Source organism: Sminthopsis crassicaudata, chromosome 1 (genome assembly GCF_048593235.1).
Source record: "Sminthopsis crassicaudata isolate SCR6 chromosome 1, ASM4859323v1, whole genome shotgun sequence".
Classification (NCBI taxonomy): domain Eukaryota; kingdom Metazoa; phylum Chordata; class Mammalia; order Dasyuromorphia; family Dasyuridae; genus Sminthopsis; species Sminthopsis crassicaudata.
Genome location: NC_133617.1, coordinates 270,172,589 through 270,192,836, shown reverse-complemented (window position 1 = coordinate 270,192,836; position 20,248 = coordinate 270,172,589). Strand labels below are relative to the sequence as shown.

At 37.1% G+C, this 20,248-nt stretch overlaps 1 protein-coding gene and 1 long non-coding RNA gene across 10 annotated transcripts in view; one reads left to right on the top strand and one right to left on the bottom strand.

Moving 5' to 3' along the window:
• Positions 1-1,244, bottom strand: part of YTHDF3 (YTH N6-methyladenosine RNA binding protein F3) — a 38,084-nt gene extending 36,840 nt beyond the window's left edge. For 4 of the 9 annotated variants that reach the window (XM_074278769.1, XM_074278770.1, XM_074278775.1 and 1 more), the window contains exons 1-2: positions 917-1,242; positions 407-431 (exon numbers count right to left, since the gene is read on the bottom strand). Coding sequence is in view for 3 of the 9 variants with exons in the window: in XM_074278768.1 (XP_074134869.1) it covers positions 407-431; positions 917-940 (49 nt within the window). In the remaining 6 variants the exon portion in view is untranslated. Of the gene's footprint in view, positions 1-406; positions 432-916 lie in introns of all 9 variants that reach the window. The other 5 variants (XM_074278772.1, XM_074278773.1, XM_074278767.1 and 2 more) reach the window with 3 other exon arrangements.
• Positions 1,245-1,383: 139 nt separating this feature from the next.
• Positions 1,384-20,005, top strand: LOC141549330 (uncharacterized). The gene is made up of 2 exons (XR_012484329.1): positions 1,384-1,771; positions 5,317-20,005. It is a non-coding gene; the product is annotated as an uncharacterized LOC141549330 (long non-coding RNA).
• Positions 20,006-20,248: the final 243 nt, after the last annotated feature.

Here is a 20,248-nt window from a genome sequence, read left to right as displayed (position 1 = left end):
GCTGCAACTGTGTCCCAATTAATATATAGATGTCAAACCAGACATCAACTTTAATAACAAACTTGTCTACATATGAAGTGCAGAAACTGCATGGAACAGTTGTACAATATGATACATATGACTGAAGTATCACTGTTACCATAAATTCCCTTTTCTGTTCAGGAAAAAAAAAAAAAAGGAAAAGAATATGGCTTGGAAATCTGTTCTGCACTCCACTACAAAAAATGAACGTAAGGCGGGAAAATGCTATCGGGATGGCATGTGAATTTAGGAAAGCTGCTTAGTTTGATTAGTACTTTTCTATTTAAAGTGTACGTTTTAAGAAGGAAAAAATAAGCCAACACTCCAGCCTCAAGAGTCACCCAATAGGAAACAATATTTAGGTAAAAAAACAATTCACGCTCACCTTTATTTCCTTGCCCTTTAGGTCTCTGTGTAACAAGATGAAGAACGGTTGTAGTGAGGGAGAGAGGAAGGAGGGGGAAAAGCGTGTTAATCAAAGAAATCACCAAATCCAAGTTATTTTTAACTAATTGGCGTAGAATTAACACACCCCACCATCCCCCACCCTTCCTCCATCTTTAAGCCGTCTACCAACACTCCTCACAAATTTCCTAACTCTCTCCTAGTCTCTACAGAGTGTCCCCCAGGCCGAGTCCTACAGCCCAGTGGTTCTCTTCCCTTCAGCACCGAACACGCGATTCCTGGCTCGGTCTGCGCCTGGGGCCCAGCGCCTCCACGCCGGCCAGCTCCGGCCCCGAGCAGCGGCTCTGCTGGCAGCTGCTGGAGCCGGGCGGGCGGACAGTCAGCACCGTTATGAGGCCAGCAGCAGCGGGGAAGAGAAGCCGAATCTCCACCCGAGGGTGGAACCCCGGAGTTTGGGGCCTCGCCGGACTGAGGCCTCAGGCTTCCTCACCTGATCCACGCTAGTGGCTGACATTCTTCACCACAACCCAAGAGCTGCCGCTGCTGATGCCGCCGCCGCCGCCGCCGCCGCCGCCGCCTCCTGGGCCTCTCCCCGTGCACTCCCAGCCGTCGGCCGCCGCCCTCCGCCAAGTGATTGTCCCTATCGCCGCCGCCGGCTGCGAGGCCAGGAAGAAAGAAGGCTTGCACTGGGGGAACGGAGGAGGGGGACTCCTGCTTTCCGCTTACTCGTTCCTCTTCTCTCTCGCACTCCGCTCCTTGGGTCCACAATGGCGGACAGACTCCCCGTCTCACTTCCGCTCCGAGCAGTCCTGACCTTCCGCTCCCCACTCTGACGTCCGCGCTGACCTCTCTTCTTCCCTCCACCCTCCACCCTCCCGCCACCAAGTCTTGCTCCTCCTCCCCACCTCCACATCACGTGAGAGGGGCTTCGCAAGCCCTTATTTCCGGAAGCGGAAACGGAATCGCGTCCACCTGGACCTACGCGCAGAAACGTTTTACCCTCCCGTGAGGCCGGGGCGGAGACGGAGAGCTCGGGGCGTGTGGCGCTTGAATTTACTAAAATCCTCCTCCTAGCTGAGAAAGGAGAAAGCCAGAAAATTTGAGGCACGTGAGAGACTTATGGCTAGGCACGTGTTGTCCCGGTGCGCACGCGCGGGCGAGTCTGCGCAGCTGTCGTGTATGTTCCCAGTGTGCAGTCTGAGGTCACCTCAGGGCGGTGAGGCTGGGTGAGGCGAGGCTTTTGAGGCCTGTTAACGGAGCTCGGGGTTCTGGTCCCAGCCCCGGGAGTCAATCGGGGAGGAGCGGCTCAGGTTCCCTCCCCCACACCCAGCGCCTCGTTCCTCGGGTAAGTAGGTGCAGCCCATGGGCGGGCGGCTCGCTGAATTCAATTTTTGCGACTTAGAAAATTGTTTTGGGGACCGTGCTGGTGGAATGAATGCCTCTGGGCGTCCCTTGAATGTATACTTTAGCAACTGGTGTTCCCGGAGACCGCCCGTGGCGTTTCTTTGGGCTCCAATAGTCAAAGCTAGAACAAAAAAGAAATGGAGCCTACCTTGTGTAATCTTCCCGTTTCTCCCCCTTTAAGATTTATATTCATGACAATCATCATTTCTGTAGCACCTAGTATGTAAATCCATGTTTTTATAATTTGCCTACGACCCTCTGAGATTAGAGGTCACCGCTAGGGCCCAATTAGTTTGAAAAAAATAATATAATGGGTTCCAACCCTGCGGAAATATGCCGGGTGAATTTGAATTAACTACCGCTAAAGAAGAATGAGTCATTTGTACTAATCTGGAACTCAGTCTGTATCTCAGGGATTCTTAAATTTTATGGGGAGTAAGGCAGTCTTTTTCTGCAGGAGTTCTGTGTGTTGTGGGAGTTGGGAGAAGGAAGGGGGGGAGGATTATCATGTGTTAGTCCCTGAGTTAACAATTTTCTGATCTTCAGGCTTTCAAGTACTTGTTCTACCTGATCTTTAGTGCAGAACAATGCCCCTCCCCCATCCTTCATTCCAATATAAAGGAATTTTGAGCAGACCAGCCATACTTAACTATCTCATACTGCTATTATTCCGTGCTTGGATTAGTAATCCTTGGTTAAGAAGATATATCCTGTATACACATTCCCACTTGTGTAACATGATTTTTTTGAAATGCCCTTAAATTTTTTGGAGATTTTTCATTTAATAAATGAAAATCATTTGTTGGAGTGAATTGATTAGCCCAAGATTATGTTTCTAGCTGGAACTGAGAATTTTTATTAGTAGCATTTTATTTTTCCAAACACATGCATAAACACTTTTCAACATTCACCCTTGCAAAACCTTGTGTTCCATAGTTTTCTCCCTCTCCCTAGACATCAAAGAATCCAATATAGGTTAAATGTGCAATTCTTCCAAACATTTATATATTTGAAATGCTACACAAGAAAAATGAGATCAAAGTGGGGAAAAAACCACAAGAAGAAAAAAAAAAACAACAACAAAGGTTTTTTGTACTATACTTTGATCCACTTAAGGAGCTTACAATCTAATGTAGGAGACAAAGTACAAGTAAACATCCAAAGCATGCCTTATGTGGAATAAATAGGAAATAATTAGGATTGGGAAGGCACTAGAATTAAGGGAAATTTGTGGAAGACTTCAAGTAAAAGATGGGATTATATTTGGGGCATAAAGGAAACCTAGAAGATGAATAGGGAGACTATTCCAGGAATAGGGAAGTCAATGAAAATGCTTGGAGCTGTTTCCATTGGATCTCTTGTTCTTGGGAAACACCAAGGGATTGATGTCACTGTATTGAAGAGTACAGTAGGGGAAAAAAGTAGGAGGAGACTAGGTTTGAAAGGCCTTTGAATTCCAAATAAGAGGATTTTGTATTTGACCCAGGGGCCATAGATTGGAATAGACATGTTGGGCCTACTTCAGGAAAATCACTTTGGCTAAATTGAAGATGGATTGGGGGAGAGGAGGAGACAAGAAGCAAGCTACTAGTATGCTGCAATAGTCCAGGTGTGTACTGTAAAGATCTGAACTAGGTCATGACAGTGTCAAAGGAGAGAAAAGAGCATGTCCCACAGATGTTGCAAAGAGGAAACCAGTTGACTTTGAGCTTGATTAGGGAGGCTAAAGATAACTCTTAGATGATGAGCCTGAGAAATGGCATGAATAATGTTTCTCTCTATAGTAGTAGAGATAGTGAACATGAAGAGAGTTTAGGAGAAAAAGTAGAGACTTGTTTGGGACATGTTGTTTAAGATGTCTGAAAGGTTGGAAAGGTGAAATTGGAGGTCTGCCTAGAGATTAGGCGGAAAGTTCTGGTTGGTTTTCTGGAGGTCTTGGAGCTGCCTTCATTTCAGCAGATTAATCACCAAGAGAATAGCCAGGTGTTAAAGTCCAAATTTTTTATTGTCCTCTTGCCTGGGGCCACTTGGTCTCAGTGGAGGAAATGCAGGACAGGCCAGCCACCACAGTGGTGTGAGATATGGAGTGAATCTCTCTGGCTGAGATTGTCCCAGCTTATATGGAATATACTGAGTATAAACCAATCATTATATCATTAGGAAATCATTATTTATTATAAGATTAAATCAATTGTACTGTACTAGAGAACTATTAAGCACCATGCTAAACTAGATAACCATTGTCTTATCAATTCCACTGACTTGTAAGAATTCTTGTTTCAAGTACAGAGCCCTTACTATACTTGGGCCTATAACAGCTAGGGTTAGGACTGCTAGATAGGAGAATGATCAGTATAAAGATGGTAAGTAAATCCTTGTGAGGTGATTAGATCACTTATTCTGATCTTACTGATAAGTGAAATGATGTAAAAGAGGATAGAGGTTGGGAACAAGTTACCCGATACTTACAATTAGAGGGCATGATGTAGGTGAGGATTCAGTAAAGGTACCTAAGAAGAATCATTCAGATGGAAGGAGAACAGGGTAAAAAGTATCCCCAAAACCTAATAAATCATCATCATATCCATGTAGTTCATATAAAAATACATATAGCTTAAAGTTAATAAATACATATTTTATATACATAAAATGAAAGGAGTTACATGTGAGGGAAGACACTAGCATATGGGACCTCAGGTATGACTTGATGTAGAAGATTGTGGGAGCGCTATATTTTAAAGGAGATGTTGAATTGGAGGTAATGCTACATTCTAGCCTGGAAGCTTGCCATTGCAAAGTACAGAGATAGGCAATTATAATGTGTGTCAAGGACGGATTATGTCTAACTGTGCTGGAAAGGTAGATTGAAATTGTGAGGTGCTTCCAGAGCTGAATAGTTTTTTTGTTCTTGAGGCAGTAGAAAACCTCTGAAATTAACTGATTAGGAGACTCATAGTGAAATCTGTTCTTAAAATTATTTTGGTGATATTGTGTAGATTGAATTGGAGTGGTGAGAAATGGGAGGCAGGGGGACCAATTAGGAAGCTATTGTAATAATCTTGGCCAGAGATGTTGAGGGTTTCTAATTTCTGAGTGAATAGAAAGAAGGGGTCCATATGAAAGATGTCATGAGAGAAATGGCAAGATTAGTTGGATATATGAAGTGAGAGAAAATGAGAAGTTCAATATAACTTAAGGATTATGAATATAAAACATGAGGAGAGCTGTGCTTCCCTCTCCCCCCCCCCCCCCAAGAAAGGAAAGTTTTGAAAGGGGGGAGATTAGGACCACTCACTTGGTGTTCAACAACTGGATAGGCTGTCCTCTGATTGGTGTTTCTTCGTTGTTCAGAAGGTGCTCATTCAGGTTCTCTGCATAGTGATTGGAGAATGCTCACTGTTCATGCTTGCCAAATCATATAAAATAAAGGCTGTACTGCTCAGTAAAATGAAGTCTTTTTGTTACCATCACTGGCTTCCATCCCAGAGAAAAGGAGCTTGACCTAGTCATCTACTCTTCAACTGAACCTGCTGGGACAAGTGGCACCCAATGTGGGGCAGGCATAAAGAACAGAAATCCTTGAGAGACAAAGCGACCTCCATGATTAAGACAACCTCTTCGAGAACTCCAGGAAGGATTCCCTCCCCTTCTCTTCTCCCCTCTCCTCCCCAACCCCCCAGTGCGTTCCTGGGCCAAGTGGAGATGGCAGAGAAGGTAAGATAATGGGACAAAAATTAGGGACGCTTAATCCCACAGATAGAGAACACTATGTCTGTGCATTGTACAAATGTATTAAGGAACAGGGATATACAATGCACCTCCAAAGACCTTAGAAAATTCTTAGATGTAGCTTATCAGATATTCCCGTGGCTCCCCAAAGAAGGGTGCTGCAGTTTAGACAGATGGGAAGATGTTCAGTGAACAATTAAAAAATTATGACAAAACTTGTCCTGGCACCATTAGTCTGGCACATTTTACCATTTACCAATTGGTTAAACAAAGCCTAAAGGGTGAAACTCAAAAAGAAAACCGTTGCTCTCCAAGCAGCACACAGACAGGACCTTTGCTTAATAGTAACAGTAGGGATCCTTCACTTGAGAGGAGAGAGGAACCAGCATGGCAGCCACCAATACCTTCAGCCCCAAGCTAGTCTTGCTTATATTCGAACCTAGATATACTGAGTCTTCCCCACATGATTATAATGTGGATGCCCCACAGGTTCCTCAAAAAAAGGGAGGAACTGGTGATACAGATAAAAAGACAACTAAGAAAAGAGGAACTTATGGCACAGCATAAAATATAGATAGGGAGGGAAGTGTGGATAACAACAGAAAGAGCAGGAGGCCCCCTAATGGAAGCAAAAGGGAATAGGCATTACAACAAACCTAAGAAATACCCAATTACAGAGTGAAAATAATAGTACTTTGGGGGAGAGGGGTGTCTCTTTCCAGTCATAGAGGAAGATGATGCTTTTACCTTTAATCCTGGGCAAAGAAGAAGGGGTCATGAACCCCTTTCTCTTAAAACAATAAGCCAGTTTGAAAGACTCTAGAAATATGGGCCTACAGCTCCTTTTGTTATATACCAGCTAGAGAATGTGTTGAGGACAATCCTGTACCCTAATGATAAGAAGGCATTAGCTAAAAGCCATTCTCTTCCCTGATCAATCTGTATTTTGAATGAATGAATTTGTCCAAAAAGCCAGACAGAACACTTTGCAGCTCAGCTACCATAGGGGTCCTAACATGACTGTAGTCTTTGAACAACTGAGTGGGACAGGAAGGTACACCACCACAGTTGAATTTCACAGAGGAAGCATATTTGTGCAGTTCACAATGTGCATGGAAGATGTGGAGCAAAATGCCATTAGAAAAGGCTGAAAAGGAGAGCTTCATCCAAATAAGACAGAAAGTTGGCGAGCTCTTCTGTGATTTTGTGGCCTGGTTACAAGAAGCCATGGCCCGAGCAATGGGGCATGGAGGCGGTGATAGGATACTGAAAATCTTGGTGAGGGAAAACTAATACCAATTATAAAAAGGCAATGGAAAAGGAGTATACTTTAAATGTGGAAAATCAGGTCGTTTTAAACGAGAATGCAGAGTTGGAGCCCAAGAGTCTCAAAAGGCATATTGCCCTTGAACCACTTGCCCAAAATGTAAATGCATGGGACACTGGGCATCTGGATGCCAGTGTCATGGAAACAAGGTCTGGGGGAATAACTGCTCAGACTATTGTCAGCAACAATACTAATGGAAAAACAAGTACGCCACTTTGGCAGCTAGGGAACCCTCACCATAATTTTCCTTCATAGTGACGGGTTCTATAGATTACCCTCCTCTTCCCCCCCTCCCCCCAAAAAAGGGTAAATGAAGTTCCAATCCAAAGATATCCAAATGGAGATCACCTAAAGATGTTGACTATCTTGTCCTCTATTCAACTTTATTCCCTGGCCATCCCAGAAATTCTGCTTTAAACTCATATCCTACCCACTCTCAATTTGTATAATATTGACAATGATGATACATATATAGAAAAAGGATGATGCATTGCTTAGCATATAATTCTTCCCAATGAGCTACAAGTTAAAATGTAGGATAAAAGCATACAACAACCCCTGCCAGCTTCTAACACAGAGGCCATTGTTGGCTCCTACTTTACACAAACTATTTAAGTGAATAGATCCATTACTACAATACATGTAAGAAACGTAGTTTTGGAAGGACTCATTGATATGGGTGCCAACTCCACTGTAATATCTGCTGATCAGTGGCCTCCATGGTGGCCTATCACAGATGAGAAAGTCAAGATTACAGGGATAGGCAGCACACAGGACACCAAGGTATCGTAGCACCCCCTAAAATAGAAAAAATAAGAGAAATCAGGATGTCAGTTTATGGGGTCAAAATATACTACAGGACTATCACCATCCCAAAAATGTCATGGAAATCCAATAGCCCCTCTCTATTGAAAAGATAGTTGCCTTTAAAAAAAAGTGGGGGGCAATTGAAATTGGGTCATATAGAAGAGACTTCCCAGAGCCCATGGAATTCTGCGGTGTTTGTTATCAAGAAGAAATCAGGAAAATGGAGAATGTTAACTGACTTGAGACAAGTTAATGATATATTGGGAGATATGGGCCCCTTACAATCAGGCTTACTTCTCCCTAGTACAATTTCCAGATGTTGGCCTTTATGAATCATCAATATCAAAGACTGTTTTTACTCCATACCTTTGCCCCCCGAGGATTGGAAGTATCATGCTTTTTCCATTCCTACTTTCAACTTTCAGGGGCCAGTAGATGGTGCTGCCCCAAGGAATGAAGAACAGTCCCACAATTTGTCAGTGATATGTTTAATGAATGAAGTGAGACAACAATATCTTGATGCTTACATGCTGCATTATATGGATGATATTCTTTGTAGCTATCCTGATCCCAATATATTAGAACAAATGAATGGGACTGATTGGGTGATATTTTCTCAGTTTGAAACTAAGTCACATGATCTCTATTCCCAGAGCCAGGAGAAAAGGTCGTGGGTCTCAAGTTTCAGGAAGTCACAGAAAGTGATGTGATCCACAGGAAGCAGACAACATTGGTTTAGGATAGTTATGTCCTTTTAGTCTATACAATGAAAAGGCTTGGGTCTTTTCTTATTCAACTGGGTATTCTACTTCCTGATGGTCAGATTGAGCACATGGTGGGAACTGGGATGCCTCCTGAGTGTTCTGGGCTTCTCCCTGCAAAGACAAAATAAATGCTTTCTCTTTGAACCTGAAGATGGCTTTGATTAGTTAATTTGGGAAAGAGGGTCTAGCACCCACCACCCACACAAATATTGAAAGTTATGACAAAGACATTACAAGCCTTGGGACTTAAGATAGCCCAAGGTAAGGTTCAAAAAGTAGTCCCATATCACTATTTAGGGATTAAAGTGAGTCAAGACACTATCATGCAAAGGATGCCAGAAATAAGACCAAATCACATAAATACATTAAATGCCTTTCAAAAAATGGTAGGGCATATAAGGTTTGAGAGCACAAGTTGATATATCTAATATTTTCATGATGCCCTTATATGAAATATTGAAGGGCAACCCTTAATTGGTATTGTCTAGGCAATGGTCCTGAGAGACTATAACTAGCATTCAGGAGATTATAAGGAGGTTCCATGACGCCCATACTGGGGGAGATATTCATAAAGTCATTGAAACCTCTGTGTTGCTCGCTCCAAAACAACCCTTAGGCATAATACATCAAGGAGATAGTATTATTGAGTGGATATATATGTCGAAAGTTAAAAAGGTTAGAACCCTATCTAGATAGTGTAAATGAGATCATTAGGAAAGTGTTCACATTTTACAAATTGGTGGTAGAGAGGGCAAAATCTGGATCAACATGTGTAAGCCAATTGGTGTTCTTATTGCACATGATGAGTTATAAAACAGCTATTTTATGTTCTGCCATGCAAATTAAGAACATATATTCCATTTCTTATACTTCCACTCCAAAAAATGAGTTGTATGTATTATATTTGATAGCCAATATGCTGTGGGGGTTGTACAAAGAATAGAAACAGCAAGCATAAAAGGGACAGTCAGAAATTACTAGCCTTTTTAAACTGGTCCAAAACAATCCAATAACATGTTAATCCCTTTTTTATTACACATGTGAGACCTCAAAAACATTGACAAGGACCCATATTCAAAGGTAACATAAGTTGATGCATTCCTAGAAATTTATACAATCATCACCTATTTAGAAAAAGCCCATGCTAATTATATCTCCAAGAAATCTCTTGGAAAGTTTATATAAAGAAACCGTAAGCAAGGCAAATAGTGAAAAGATGCACTGCTTGTGTCCCTTATTAACCCTCACCCCTTCAGAAAGATGTTAAACCATAAGAGCTTATACCTAATATTTGACAAATGTTATTTTTACAATTGCACATTACAAAAAGTCCAAAATAAATGTTATGGTGGGTGCTTATTCAGGATTCACTGTGGCCACTTTACAGAGAAGAGAGGCCGCCTCTCATGTTATTCTTCTTATCATTGTTTTTCAATAGCAGGGTTGCCCAAAAATACAAAGACTGAACTGATAATAGGCCACCCTACACATCTAAGACTGTTCAGCAGTTTCTTCTCAATCATGGCATATGTTATATATTTGGCATACTATATAACCCCACAGGTCAAGCCATTATGGAACATACAAATCAAACTATAAGAGATTCCTTGAAAAGCAAAAAGGGGGAGTTGGGTACACCAAGTGACACAAGGAGATATAGACAGTCATATATACTATGTATTAGGTAAGATTTGACTCCCAAGAACTGAGTTGGGCTATGAAGTTTTATAGCTCAAAAGGCACAACAGGCCTTAATCAAGCTACTATACACAACCCCTCCCCCCCAAAGACACAAAACTGATGTGGAAAGATCTCCATAGGGTATTAATCTGGGGACCAGGGTATGCTTGTGTCTCAACAGACAGTTCCCTCAAGACATCTCAAGGTTGTAACTAACACCTAGAAGACACAGGAGAAGTCAGTGCCTGTCAACAAGAAAAATGAACACACCCATTCAGCAGATGCTAATTGCTCTTGAAATGTTGGCACCATCCACAATCTGCTGCCAATGGGGAGAATCACTGTTGGCCATCATCATGGACTCTCCATGGCCAAGAATAACTGTGTGGGGTAATAAAATTATCTAACATGATACTCTAGGGAAATGAGTCTCATTTGGTATGTGATGAATTTATGTTTCAAGGAGCAGGGAACAAAATGATACTGTCAGTAAAGTGTACAGGCCTCACCTTGTGTCCACCTTTATGTTAGACAAGAAAAACATCCCTATTGTGTACTAGTGCAAAATATCTCATGCAACGTGAGTGTTCGAGGAATGGGGCTCCACCAGGTTTACCTGTGAGGAGAGCAAGGGATACCTTGCCCAAATACCACCCTCTTGCGTGCAGGGGGTTTGGACAGGTGCAAACGGACTAATAAGTTCAGGTGGCCCTTTCTAGGACCATGTGTTGCATATTTTTGTATTTGTGTGAATATAACAGAGAATGTTGTTCAATCTTGGCATGTGACTGAGGGACATTCTTATAAAGAAATGTCTGTGCTCATGTGGATACCAACAGTAGGGAGTCCATGTGGAAAGTGCTCCTTGCTATGGATTATGTGGTGACAACACAAGAATTGGGGTCAATAAAGGACACAGAAATAAAGATAGGGCTCATAATGGGAGCTAGGGCATGCTTAGAGGAAAGATGCATTTATGTGGGGAAATGATGTTAATGTTACAAATCAAGGTGAATATTTTAATGTTAATTGTAAAAATTGTACTGTTATTGAATGTAATGGAAGTGAACTCTGGAAAAATTGTGTAAAATAGTCACTGAAACCATGTTCCTTTTAATGTGCAAAAAAAAGAGGCCCAGGCCCCAAGAAGTCTAGAGGGAAGGCCCATCCTCCCAGGGTGAGATAAACAGCATTATTCAAGGGCAAATCAATTCCCATTGATCTTTTGGTGAGTCACACCCTCATTCAGGAAATTCTAATTTTCATTCTTTTGAGAAATCCTGGTCTGATTATTAATTAATTCAAACTGCCCCAGATTTGCTAATAAAGTGGATCTTTGCCAGTCATTCTTTGCAAAAATTTTCTTCATTAACAAAATATGCCCACTAAAGGAACCTCTAGTGAAAAATAAAACCTTTTTGCCACAGACTTTGGGGTTAGTGAATTCTTTTGCTTCTGAACCTGCATCTCTGAGCAGGGAGGATCTCATTTATTCACTCGTCATCAAATTTATAGGCCCGAAATTGGACAGTCCCAGACCATGTTTGTCATTACTAGAACCCATGTAGCTATGATGCCAATCAAAAATGAAGACTGGTATCATAGCAAAACAGACCACATATTTGACACTATTATAAGAAAGAAAGAGTATCCAGTTGTTCACAGAACTAAAAGATGTATCAGTTGTGTCATTTTAGGTATCACACTGTTGTTGGTTCCGATTGCATCATCTATTTCATTAGCAATATCTATTTCTGAAGTACAGAATAGCATAGTGCTGGCATAGTATGTAGAAGAACTAGTTAAAAATATGTCAGCAGGATTTGCTAAACAGACTCAAACAGATAATCAGTTTTATATGATGATAAAGAACCTATGTTAAAAATAGAAATGGAAGTTGAACTGCTTAAATTACAGAGGACCTCAAAATACAATAATAGATACACAAATCTGTGTGATGAATCTCCAATATAATGAATTGAGGTCAGAGTATTCTTGGGATGAGAACAGAAAGCATTTAAATGGTCTGTTCCTCAGTAAGACCATAGCAGATGATATAGAAAGTTTGTACAAATTGGCTTCAGGCATCGAAAAGGCTTCTGATGCAGATTTAAATCCAAATAAGATAACAGAAAAAAATTATGAATTAGTTTGATAATTCCTCCAGTTGGTGGCGGGGTATTGAACATTGGATTGTCATAATTGTTATTTTACTTATCTAATTGTGTGGACCCACATGTTTTGGGTTTCTCTTTAGAGAATTGTTTAGTGCTGTGCAAGAGTCCTCTGCTGAAATAAAACTAATGCACCTAAGAAATAAGGGGGAATGATGAGGTGAACCCATGGAAGGGAAAGACATTTCCTTCTTCTCAGGGTATGACAAGAAGTTGGCATCTATACATGTGAACAGGGAAATAACCAAGGGTCACAGCTAGTTGCTGACTCTGCAAGGATGATCCCATGGAAGTTCTTATTTGGCAGTCAGCAGCTGACACGCTGGGTAGGCTCTCCTTGGATTGGTGTTCTTCACTGTCCACAAGGTGCTCATACAGGTTTTCTGCATATTGATTGAAGAATGCTCACTGATCATGCTTTTACTGAATCATATAACAAAGGTTGTACTGCTCAATAAAGTGAAGTCTTTTTCTTACCATCGCTGGCTTCCATCCCATCAATCTGTTCCTGAGAAAAGGAGTTTAAACTGGTCTCATGCTCTTCAACTGAACTGGCTGTAACAGGTATAGGATACAGTAGGGTAATTATTACCCATGAATTAGACATTATTTCTTCTAAGACAAGGTAAAATTTTAGCTACATCATACTTTTGATTGCTGAAAGGAAGTATGATATAGAACAAAGCTTTTTGCAACTTTTTGGTTGCAACCCCATATGGAGTTCCATAACTGAATAAAAGAGTATCAAACACAAGCCAAAATTAATTCAAAATCAAATGCATAATGAATTAGAGGTGTTTCTGGCAGCACTTGTCAATGTTGCATCATCACTGCAGTCTTAATTCTGAATATACATGCATACTTTGTACTGGTCATGCTGACGTGCCATGCAGCACCAACAAATGCAGCCAATAACATGTTGGCTCACATTCAAGACTATTTTAACTATATACAAAGTTTTCTGCTCTCACAGAAACAATAGTTTTAATTATGGAAAATAAAGACTTGTAATATTTTCTACCGTCATTCCTCAAAATGTAAAAATCATATTGGTATATATTTGTATTGTGTTAGAATGTTTGATTTTTTAAAAAATTAATTACTTTCTCCTTTTATAGAAAAATAAGTATTTAATTGGAATAAGACAAAAATCCTTTAATAATATTTCTCTACCATCACCAATGTATGTGTATATAAGTATGAACATCAGTTTTTTAAATTACATGTAATTTCATAAACTAAAGTTAGTATTTATTTGAGAAATTATTAGCAATATTTAATTCTATTTTAGCACAAAATTTTTTTTATTCTGGATTAGTGGTTTAAACATATACAGAAGAGGTAAAAAATACTGATAACAATGCTGCCCAAGACTTCACAACTAAGTTATAGTACACCTAAATTGACAATGAAAAAAAAAAATATGTCAAATAATTGCAATTTGGTTTTACTTATAATAGTGATGATGGTGTGGAAAAATCTCTTTGCTTAATTTGTAATGAAGTTTTGGTTGTGGAAGACATGATACCAGCGGAGCTAAAACAGCTTAATACCAACCATGGAATATGCTGCAGTAAACAAAAATTTTTTAAAAAAAAAGCAATAATTTGGGGAAATTGTTGTTACCAAAAAAGTATTTACTTGCATCTTATGAAAAATCTTATTTAATTGCAAAACCTAAAAAGCCCTACACAATAGAACATCCTGTATTACTTGCTAACTATTAAAATATCAGAAATAAGGGCAGCTAGGACTTAAATTCAAATCTGCTCTCAGACATTTAACACTTACTACAAATTGTGGGACTCTGGACAAGTCATAACTCCAAATACCTCTTTTAAAAATGTCAGATAAGCTTCATGGGGGAAAAGTATGGGGATGAAATTAATACAATCCTTTTATCAAGTGATACTGTTTCCAAAAGAATTTCTGAAATTAGTAATTAGCAGCTTATTACCATACTTGATATTTCTAACATGGCACAGTTCTTATTTTTGTAAGATATGTTTATGAAGGAAATATATATGAGGAATTACTGTTTTATCCTTTGGAAAGGCACAAAAGGATAAGACATACATATGCATACAGACATATATCTTAAAAGTGAATGAATTTTTTACAATTGAGGGTTTATAGTACAAAAAATGTGTTGGAGTCTGTACACACAGTGCTGGAGCAATGCTTGTTGAATTTGTAGCAAAAATTGTGCTGCTTGATACTTTCAAAATCATTAACTTTATTAAAAACTGTTCCCTTAACAGATGTTTCTTTTCAAGCTTTTGCAAAGATATGGGTTCCATCTACAAAAGTTTATTATTGTAAGCAGAGGTAAGGTGGCTTGAGAGAAAGCAAGGTTTAAACAGATTGTTGAAATTGAAAGACAAAGTTATTTTTTAGCAGAAATCTGGTTTTGTTAATTTTTTTCATAATAACTTGTGACTTTAAAAATTATTACTTGTTGGATATTTTTTAAAAATTGATTTAGTAACCATCTTTAAAAAAAGATAAAATTGTTTGTTAAAGGATAAAATTGAAACTTTACTTTAAAAAGTTATTAAAAAAGAATAGAATGGAAAATTTTTTTAGAAATGTATACAGGTAAAGATAATTTTATACTTGGAAATTAATTATTATAATAATTATTAATATATAATTTAATTAATATGTATTGTATGATAACATAATAATTATATTAGTTATTAAATAAAAATTTAATTGTAAGAGTGATCATCTAAATGTGCCTGTGAAGTATTTCAGAAATACTTCCCTTCAAATTTTGATTCTAAAAAACTAAGTTGGATTCATTCATAAGAAATACTCAATTGAAATTAAAAATGTCAGTTGTCTGTCTTAAAAAAAAACTTGCCAAGTTAACAAGTGACACAGGTTTAAAATTTGAGTTTCCTAAAACAATTGTTAAATGAATTTTGGCTTGAGAGTAAGACAAAGTTTCCAATAGTTTCTGAAATGGCACTAAACATACTTCTGCCATTTTGTACTATATATTTATATATGGCAGTATTTTCAGCATTAGCAGTTATAAAAATCAAAATATCGATCAACTCTGAAAAATGCTGAAGATGTTCTATATCCTGAAATATCAGGTATTCTTCCAGAATTTAAATCTTTATATAAAAATAAGCATATTCATCTCAGGATTCAAATTTGCTTTTGTCTTTAATAAATGGTGAGATTTTATGTATACCAAAGAATTGTTTTAAAATCTGTTTATAATTTATTATGAATAAATATTTTAGTTGTATGTTTTATGTAAGTGGGGTCATATAAAAATTTCTTTGGCAAAAAGGGGTCACAAGTAGAAAAAAAATTTTAAGAAAACCTGTTAAGAGGGTATTGAGGGTAGGCTTTGGAATCAAGAAAACTAGGTTCCAATCCCACTTCTGGATTTGGTTCTGTGTCCCTGGGCAAGTCATTTAGTGTTTAAGTGCCATAGACAGTTCCCTAAAACTATGCATTACAGAATAGTTGCTGATACAGGCCTATACTATTAGAGGTAGTTTCCCTACTTAGAGTTGCTTATACCCATAAAATTAAGCCCTTGAAATAAAGTTTATAAACAACTAATTACAAGCTAAAAATCCTTTAGGGTAAAGTGTTGCCTGCTAATTGGTCCTAATCCTATATCTATATATGAGAGGTTTTTTTGTTTGCTTGTTTTTTTAACCTTAAGGTAGTGTTTGATATTTATTCCTATTAAATTTAATTTATTGGAATCCTGCTCTGATGCCACATGTGATACTAATTTCCCAAAGATTGTGTTAATTAGTAAGTTCTGTCTGGGCCAGTCATTCTGGATTTCAATTATGAATCCAGTAATGAACTTTATATCAATTCACAAATCTTATCATCCAACTTGACTGCAGGGTGAAAAATTTTTCAACCATAACATCTCTTTGAAGATACAGTTGTGGAGGGTCATAAATTGTACCAAATGGACAAAGTACACAAGATAATAAACTCATGGATCCTTGAAATACTTAAGTAATTTTTTTCATTTTAACATAGTAGTCCAACCCTTTTAAATCTTTCTAAATCCTGATTTTGTAATTTCTTGCATTAGATTTTCTTTCTCAAATTTGGTTTGCTTGCTTTCTCCATTATCAACCAAATCATTTAAAAAATTGATGATATACAGGTTACCCAAAAGTCTTAGTACTGTTAAAACATAAAACCTCACTTAATCTTTTAGGACATTTTATACTGCTTTGAAATTAGTATCAAACTCTTAAAAAAAAAATCTATGCATATAAAATCCACCTAATCCTTTAGGTCATTTTGAATTTATACTATTTGTATTTATGTCAATCAGGCAATTATGTCCATTTGCAACATGGAAATAATAATTCCATTTCGTTGTTTTTATAAAAGTGAATTATATAAATTATTTCACTTGATTAGAACTTTACATGCTTTTCTAGTATTTTCTTGTTAAGTATTTTACTGTTGGTGTGACTCCACTTCCAGTCTTTCCAGAATTTCTTAATTACAATAAATATAATTCCTATCTAGTAAATTCCTTTACTTTTGGCATTGGTGAAGGAAGAGACCTAAAGTATTAAAATTGATTTTCTTGTATGTCTGGAAACCTAGCCCCAAAAGACAAGTATATAAGTAAAGTCACTTTTTAATTAAAAAAACAAAAAAACAAAACTCCTTTGTATGAACATACGTACCATGCCACCTCATAGTCAATCTTTTTTTAAATGACAAAAAGCAGGTCTCTAATGAAAGTTGCAAGCCATTAATTTTTAAAGTAATATATGGAGTCACAGGTAAGTTGTAAAGAACTTTTGACTTTCTGGTTTCAGATTCAAATTCAGCCATAAAATAGAGGTGGTTTTTGTTGTTGTTGTTGTTGTTGTTGTTTTTGTTTTTGTTTTTGTTTGGATACAATGAAGTAGGTACAAATTAGAGATAGAGAAAATAATTTAAAAATCAAATGTGCTTGATTCATGAATTTTAAAGAGCTATATGCCTTTTATTGTCAGGGTGTTAAATGAAGTTGCAAGTGCTAGTAAAATAGCAACCAAAGGAATAGCACAGAAAGATCATGAGGCCTCTGTTTATTACAGGAACATTCAAAACTGAAACATCCATTTATTTTTTTAAAAAATCATTAAATGACCCTGTGTCTTCACAAAATTATTTATCAAAATATTCCCATAGAAATTTTTGTATGCTCTTTGTGGTATTCCCTTTTTTCCTAATGTAATCAAAATATTAGGTATTAGGAAAGTAGAAATGAGAACTTGTTAGTGTAATATCAGACAAATTGCTTAACTTATTCTTTTTTTTAGTTTTCCTATTTGTAAACTCCTTAATTTCTTTATTTAAAATGATGTGATTGGATTGGACAGGCTCTAATGGCCCTTGTAGCTCTACATCTTTTGAATTTATGAAATGATTTTGGAAAATTTTATACTGTAGATCAGAATTGTATAATCTAAAAAAGTAATTTTAATTATTGATTTGTTTTATTATTGGGCATTTTATACATAATATATTTAAATTCATTAAATGATAACTGTAATGTTTTAAATAAATAAAAATTGTAGAAAATACCCTATTCAACTACTTCCAAAGTTAATCTGATTTAATCTATAACAACATTTCTAGTAATAACATACCTTTTTTAGTGGAAAGTTATATGTAACTTGAATGAGAGTCATGCCTTCCATATATTTCTACAGATATTTTCATTTTATTGAATTATTCAATGCATTTATTGTAATATTTAAAAAATTAAATCTGGAATTTCTTGCCTCTGTTTGACAAGACTTTTAAAATAAGTGTATCGTGGAGTAAAATGGATTTAGATGAATGATATAAGGAAACAGATGCATGTAGCACAGGTGAATTTTTTTTTTTATCATTCAAAAATAATTTCTTGAACTTGGCAAAATATATGGTTTCTGAGAATGTTGAATATTAAGAATTAAATTGTATTATTTGTTGGAATTGAGTTTAGAAAATGTCTGAAAAAGTTCCCCAGAAAATGTCCATGTAAAAATTAAGTTTTCAAATGAAGTAGTCATTTACTAGTGTTAATATCTTCCCCCATTACTTTGCATTTACTTTTTTCCTCCCCAATCATTTATGAGCTTCTTAAAAGACAATAAAAGTGAGTGTATATCAATAGGCTTTAAGCATCTAATCACAAGCCAGACTTTGTGCTAAGTAGTGGGTTTACAAGTACTAAGAAATAATCCCTACTTGCATTCTCATAGAGGAAACAAGTACATATAAAAAGCATGAGGCATACATATGAAGTTTTGAATATTCCTCTCTCAGAAGTCTCTTAGAACAAATTATTTAAAAACAAAAAAAGGAAGAGGAAACAAATTGAGCAAATCAAATCACATTTTAAAAACTGACATCCCATGCAGTATTCTAATCTATAAGACCCCCCCTTTGCTATCTTGCTAATCATTTACTCTGCCTTTTCCCCCTACCATTTCTTAGCTCATTTGTATTTTCTGCTATATTTGAGGTATTTAAATAATAAGAATAGCAGTTCGGGTGGATTAGGAAAAGTTTCATGCAAAAGATGGTGCTTGAGGTAGGTCTCTTCCAATTCTAAAATTCTTTTTATCTGTGACTATCTTAGGTGGTATAATAGTAGGATATATTTCCTAGATTACAGTCTAATTCCACAAACTGAACAACAAAGAACAAATGCATACGGTTTATGATTAAGCATTTATTTGTATGCTACATCTTATACTTTATTTGAAGTCAGAGGAAAGAAAGATTTTGTCTAGAGCAATACTTAAAACTTTTTCTACTTGTGACCCCTTCTTGCTTGAGAAATTTTAAGTGACACCAGATATATAAAATAGGCATGCAAATCAAACAATAATAAATCATAATTTTGTGACCCTCATATTCAGTCACATGACCCCCCCATGTGGTCACAAACCACAAGAATCTTTAGTCTAGTGAAGTAGAGGTAGGTAGGTGGTGCAATGGAAAGTCACCTTCCTAATGAGTACCTCCTTCAAATCTAGCTTCAGACAGTACTTCTGAGACCTTAGGCAAGTTATTTGATCCTCTTTGCCTCCATTTCCTCATTTGCAAAGTGAGCTGATTAAGGAAATGGGAAACCACAGCAATATCTTCACCAAGAAAATCCCAAATAGAGTCATGAAGAATCAGACATAACTGAACAACAAATTAGTGAAGATTTCTATTACAAAATGTAATTTGAATTGAATTTCAGTTAGAAGATGGCTAGAATTTGACTTCATTCTACAAGTCCTTTTTAAAGTAACTTTCATGTGGATATCTTCAACATAAAGATCTAATTCACTTCCAGTTGATCAATGATGGACAGAAACTACACCCAGAGAAGGAATACTGGGAATTGAATGTAAACTGTTTGCACTACTGTTTTTCTACCCAGGTTACTTATACCTTTGGAATCCAATTCTTACCGTGCAACAAGAAATTTGGTTTTACACACATATATTGTATCTAGGTTATACTGTAACACATTTAATATGTATGGGATTGCCTGTCATCTAGGGGAGGGGAGTAGAGGGAGGGAGGGGAAAATTTGGAATAATGAATACAAGGGATAATGTAAAAAAAAAATTACTCATGCATATGTACTGTCAAAAAATTATAATTATAAAATTATTTAAAAAAAAAAAGATAAAGTAACTTAGATGTGAGTAGTTGTATTACAGGGTCAGAGTGGTACCAAAAAAAATGCAGAACATGGCACATATCCAAGGGTATGTTTATATATTCATTTGTTTAGTCCACCATAAAACAAACATCATATAGAAAGTTATAACTGTAACTGAGTCTTGAAGGAAGGCTATTCTGACTTTCAGGGAAGGATTGGATACACATTAGGTATGAGGAACAGTTTTGGCAAAAGCTTGGAGACAAGAAATGGAATACTATATGTG